Source organism: Lactuca sativa, chromosome 3, assembly GCF_002870075.4.
Source record: "Lactuca sativa cultivar Salinas chromosome 3, Lsat_Salinas_v11, whole genome shotgun sequence".
In the NCBI taxonomy this organism is placed as follows: domain Eukaryota; kingdom Viridiplantae; phylum Streptophyta; class Magnoliopsida; order Asterales; family Asteraceae; genus Lactuca; species Lactuca sativa.
In genome coordinates, this window is record NC_056625.2 from 1,528,842 (window position 1) to 1,534,979 (window position 6,138).

The window sequence follows — 6,138 nt, forward strand, 5'->3', positions numbered from 1 at the left end:
GCTTTTTTTTTTAAATTATTTTGGAGCCTTTTTTTTTAATTTTGACCAACTTTGACCTTTGACTTATTTTGACTTTCATTGACCGTCGTTGACCGCCAAGCCCGTCGTTGACCGAAATTGACCAATTAACTCCAAGGACCCCTAATCCTAATCGGTTGTAGAACGCCGAACGATTAATCTACGATTAATCCACGATTAATCCCGATTTCTGCAACCTTGCACCTAAGTTTGGGAAGTCGGGTTTAGTTCATTCTGGTGTTTATAGCTCAACTTCAGATTCTTTAGTGGGAGGATCCCAAAATCATGCAAAACCTATCTCTGGTCAAAGGATAAGCAGATGTTCAAGAAGCAATATGAGCTCTGATAAACCTGTAAATAGTGGGAGTTCTAGTGATAATGGTTATAAGGGTGGAGCTGTAGGTGTTTCAAAGATCAAACCACATATTATCCAGAGGACCACGAAGCAAAGTACTCTAGTGAGGTATTCTCCGTCAACCAATGACACATTGATGTGTGATAATTGGTCAAAACCAGAGGCCGTGAAGATAAACTCCAAACAGTGGGAACAGGCTATGGATGACAAGTTGAGCGGACTACATAATAGTAAGATGTTTCAAGTTAAGGATGAGATAGATGACAGTAAAACTTGCAAGGGAAGATTAGCGGTCAAGGGAATACATCAGTATGATGTTAAACAAGCTTGCAAAACTTTTTTATTCTGTTAATAAATGTATTCATTTAAAGTTCAAATAGTTATATAAGTCCTTAATCAATTTTTATTTGTAGAAACATTTCCATATATTAAAGTTCAAGAAATAAAATATATAGTTGTATTTTTTTTTCTTTTAATGTTACTAGTGATGTCTAAACCAGTCATAATCAAAAGCATAAAAGAATAAATATATAATATAAATGATTTTAGCTGAATTATTTATAGATGTTCGCTTTCCCTTGGATTTGTTTCTTAAGCAACGGGGATGAAAAAATGTGTTCACCTTTTAACTTATAATTGTTTGTTTTTATTTCGGTTGTGTTTCTTTAACAATGTGTGATAAGAAACATGATACAACAAGAGCACATAATAAATGTTTGTTTGATCTTATATCTTCATGTTAAGCAAACTTAAGAAATCTTCTATGAATAAAGTCTTAGTTTCAAATATAAAATATTATATAATTCATTAATCATTTTGTATTATTGAAAACTCTTCAAAATATTAAAATTCAGGTAAACGTAGGATTACATTTAATTATAACATAAAAATGTTTTTTTTTTTTTTTTTATTTATTTATTTTTATGGTGCACATTTGATTCTTAAAATGATTATCCAAAAAAATAAAGTATAGAGGAATCTTAAAATACATGTAAAAACGAAAATATAAATTTTTGTAATTTTATTTCTAAAGAATACTAGTTTTGTTATTTGATAAAAAAAATGTAAAGTATATTTTTATAAAATTTAAAAAATGAGTTAAAAATGTAATTTATAAAACAAAAAATCTTTAAAAAATACATAAAACACAAATAGAAAAATATTTATAAAAAATTAATTTCATATAAAAAGTTTTAAAAACATAATTTTTTTTTCTAAAAAAACTAAGATTTTATAAATATATAAAATATGACCAAATTTGTAATAATATATAAAAAAAAAAAAAGTAAGAGACCAACTTTCGTAATAAAAGATAAGAAGCTAGGTTAAAACAGGAAAATGAAAAGTTACCGGAATTTTCCACTTAGTATCGCAATTTAAAAATGTATTAATTTTGGAAATGTCTGGTTTTATAAAAGAACCGTTGAAGTAGGAAGTTGAAAGGGTTGGGTCTGTGTATTGGCACTTAATATATCCTTTTTCTTCTTTCTTCCCTCTTCTGCTATTTACTCATCACCGCCGGAGGCTCATCCTGATCTCCATAACTCCGCTCCCCTGAGACCCAAACACCACCATCCTTCACCGGACACTCCCAACCATGCCTACAATCCGAAGAAGTTATCAAGATCGTTGTAAGTGTTCATTCTTGTCAATTTTTCTTCTACCTTTTATTTTAGTTTTTTTCCCCTTTTCCGGTCTTCATTCATCCCGCTCATTGCTCTCCAAACATCGCTGGAGACTTGTTTGTTTGAAGAAGAAGAAGAGGGTTTTATTTCGAGGGGACTGTCTTTCACACCACCTTCTTCTCTTCTTCTTGTAGCGACACCACCGTTTCCTCCTTTCTTCTTTCATTAATTCATTCCCCGGCGTTCAAGAATCCTCTGCGTTTCACTCTTCGTCTCTTAGGTAAGGTAACGTTCTTGATTTTTGTGTGTGTGTGTATTTGATTTCGTTTTTGTTTTTGTTAGTTATTTTCAATTAGGCCAAGATTTTTAAAATCTCTCTTCATTACTGGATTCATCGGGATATTGGGTTGTTCCTTTATGCTTTGTAGTTGTATGACGTCTGGTTGCGATGTCAGTTTGGTTCACCGTCATCGTCGATCAAGAAAAGGAGTACAGATCTTTCCCCTCTGATTTCCAGGTAGTGTCTTTGTTTGTTTAATTGGTTGTATTTTTTTTCAATAATGACGTGACATTTTAGGCTCAGTGCACGGGAAACTTTTATATCATGAAACTGTTTTTTTTTTCTAAGCATACGTCGTCATTGCTAAAAGGATCAACGACTATACCCAAGGATCTACTAGAACTATACCAAAGGTAAATTAATGACATTGTTTTATCTTGATTGTAACCTTAATTAACACTACGACCTCTCTGAGTTTCTTTCTTATTCTCATCCATTTTTTTTGTCTTGTTGGTTTTTTGAATTAGGTAACCTAATCCAAAGCATCCATCAAACAAATGTGATTCGTCAACAAGTGGTGATGTCGGTAAAAATTTAAATAGTTTTGAAACCCAAAAAAGTAATGTTTAGTTGTAGATTGTTCTTTTTGTGCACTTTAGGTGTTTGATGAAATGTCTTGATTAAGTTAAAAAGTTGTTTTGCTTTGTTTTTAGGGTGAAAGAGTACATGGATTATATTATGTAGAGAGAAGTAAATAATCACTAGCCAAATTAAAATATCAAACAACTTATTGGGTGAGCTATTAGAGATTCAACTAGCCAAGCTATTTATTTCTGAATGTCATTGTGTGATATGTAGATGATAAGAAAAAGATTAAGCTGTGTTTGAATAAAAAAATTGGATCACATGAGTTAAAATAAACCCAAAAGCATGTTTATAGCTCCTTCTTGTCCACCATCAAACCAGTAGAAGAGTAGTATGGGACTCTCTCCTCCAATTCATTTAAAAAACTATGTCTTTATTGTTTAGTTTTTAAATTGAATTTTTTTTTATTATTATTATTATAAAGAAGTGACAGATGCATGGTTTGTGGTAGACAAGAAACTAATTATACACTCCAATCCTACAGGCTGGCTAGGCTACAAAAGTTCAAACTGCATCAGATGTTGGACAACCAATTGTTGAGGTATAAAGTTATTTGCTTAGATGCTCACAACATTCATCTGAGATCTTTTTCTGCATCAGATGTTGCAATCCTTACCTGTTTAGTAACTTGTTTACTAGCCAATTTAGTCTTGTAGTTTTTTTCTGAGGTTTTTTTTTCATTCACATAGAAGCTGTTAAAACTAGTTATTATTGATGCATAAAGCAATCACCACCTATAGAAACTATGCCCATCTGTAAGTTTTTCACCTAATTATAATCTATACATACAATTCTAAGAGTTTAAAATTATTATTTATTTAGCATCTCAACCCTGATTTTGTACCAATTTATTCAATATAGAACTTTTATCCTTTTCAGACCATGAAGCCTTTGATTGATCATCCTGTTTTTATTGTAGGAACCTCTTCATTCAGCTTGACAAAGAAAATTATTATTGTTGCTAAATTTTAGGTAAAATAGTTGTATTGTAAGAAAAAAAGTATGGATTTCATCTCATTCTTTCTTGTGATCTGTACAAGAAATGGCATTAGGTATTGCAATGGTATGTTACCTTATTACCTTAATAGGCAATTTGGTTAGTACTTAATAGATAATTCTCATTATCAAATATCGATGATTGTGTAACAATATATGAATGATTTCAATCTTTTTAGATACATTTTTGGTGCTGATTTTTTCAATTATGGTCCTTATTTGAGGTTTGTAAAAAGTCCGAACATAATTAGTTTCATAGGAGAAGATTGTCAGGAATAGTTGATATGTTTTACACACTCTTAATGTGATCCCTCTTGTTTTGCTCTACATTTCATCACCATAGTTACTGATTTTGTTGCTGTGGTAGAACAAGGAGGGAACAGTGAGAAATTGAAGAAAGGAAAGTGGAATGTGTTTAGTTTTGATAGGAGAAGATCTGCTGCCTCTCCTTTTGAAGTTAGTCAGTAGATTTCCTTCGTGATAATTAGTTGGTACCTTACACTGTGTAACTTCAAATCCCTTTTTTGAATCACAATTTAATTTTTGCAACTCTGTATTGTTTTCATGATGATAACAGGCCCAAACATCTCAAATAACATGAGTTTCTTTGATTCGAGTTATTGGTGCTTATTTAGGGAAGTAACAACCAATCCAATCCATCACCCCACCTTTTTTTTTTCGTCCTCCAAAACCAGTTGATGTTGCTACAATATGTTATACAAGTGGACTCCAAAGGGTTTCTATTTTTTGTTCACTTATGCTTTTTTTTTCTTTTCAAGTTCAACAAATACCAATTTTTTTTTGTCCTAATACTCCCTGTTCTTATTTCAGTTATACATATCTTATCTTTTTTTGGCACACATGCCTGAAAGCTCCAACCAGATCATATTGGCGTACTTTGGTGGCTCAGTTGTGTTTTATTAGGGAGTAAGAAACTTCAAGTTTATGTTCTTTCCAAATAAGTTCATGATAAAGATTTCTTTCTTGTGCTTGATCACATCATGACAAAACTGCTACTAGTATTTCTTTTGTATTTTCATTTGTATTTATTTGCGTATGACAAGTTGAAGTTATTGGATGACATGGCAGAATTGATCAGTTCAACGCAGCAGTGTTCCCTGTTGTTGGAAATTGTGGCGTATTGTCATCAATCAAAGCGAAGCCAATGCAAGAATTTGTTGCATTTGTAGGGTTAAACGCAACACCCAGTCAAAGAAGTTTTATGAAGCCATAATCTTCTATTTCGATAATTTTTTGTTCTATTAAACGCTAGATTATTGTTGCTAGCGTTTTACTGTTTGGGTTACATATGGCCATCAGGTAAAACATAATAACTGCATCTCTAAAATGATACACATGTTCTACTTTGTCTTGGTATCATTTCACAAATTAGTGGCTTATGATGCTTTAAGATGCTTTTGTGTTTACATGTAGTACTTGTTGGTTCATCCATCATCAAACATTACATTGCTTTACATATTTCTACTATACATACATATGTATCTGAAACCTTCCGAGGCTACACATATTTGATGGAGCTATTGAAGTGGATGTTGAGTACAAATAAATACTATTTATTTTTGTTACAACATTGTAATGTCAACTTTTCCTTATAAGGACACTGCATCATGAAAATTCTATGCATTTATAGCGTTATACTTTTAATCTTTTTTTTAGGACAACAAACTTTCAAAAATCTATCCAGTCTACTTTGCTTTTATATCTTGATGACATCACTATAATTGGGTAGATTTTTTCAACTTTAATAATAGGAATAAATGAAAGTACATTGGTATTACTTGCTTTTAAACCAATATTGATATATATATATATATATATATATATATATATATATATATATATATATAATATTCCTGTTTCAGAAGTAAAGCTTGTGAAAGTTTGCATTCGAGATCCTTTATCTAGAATGAAAATCTACAGATAAAAATCAATGTTGGGCATGTAGTTTTTTTTTCTGAGATTTTTATTTTTTCGTTCAAGTAGGTGACAAAGAAGCTGTTAAAACAAGTTATTATTGCTGCATAAAGCAATCACTACATATAGAAACTATGCCCATCTGTAAGTTTTTCACCTAATTATACATACAGTTCTCAACCTGATTTTGTATCAATTTTTCAATAAAGAACTTGTATCCTTTTCAGACCTTAAGCCTTTGATTGATCATCCTGTTACATGTAAGGTTTTAAAGTTACTTGGCT

The 6,138-nt window shown here is 31.2% G+C and overlaps 1 protein-coding gene across 1 annotated transcript; it reads left to right on the top strand.

Moving 5' to 3' along the window:
• The first annotated feature begins 1,790 nt into the window (after window positions 1-1,790).
• On the top strand, window positions 1,791-5,914 carry LOC111892878 (uncharacterized). Its single transcript, XM_042899922.2, has 7 exons — window positions 1,791-2,004; window positions 2,193-2,278; window positions 2,427-2,515; window positions 2,627-2,691; window positions 3,408-3,464; window positions 4,751-4,846; window positions 5,009-5,914. Exons 3-7 carry the CDS (start codon window positions 2,447-2,449, stop codon window positions 5,151-5,153), a joined length of 432 nt encoding a protein of 143 aa, XP_042755856.1. The 5' UTR covers window positions 1,791-2,004; window positions 2,193-2,278; window positions 2,427-2,446; the 3' UTR covers window positions 5,154-5,914.
• Window positions 5,915-6,138: the final 224 nt, after the last annotated feature.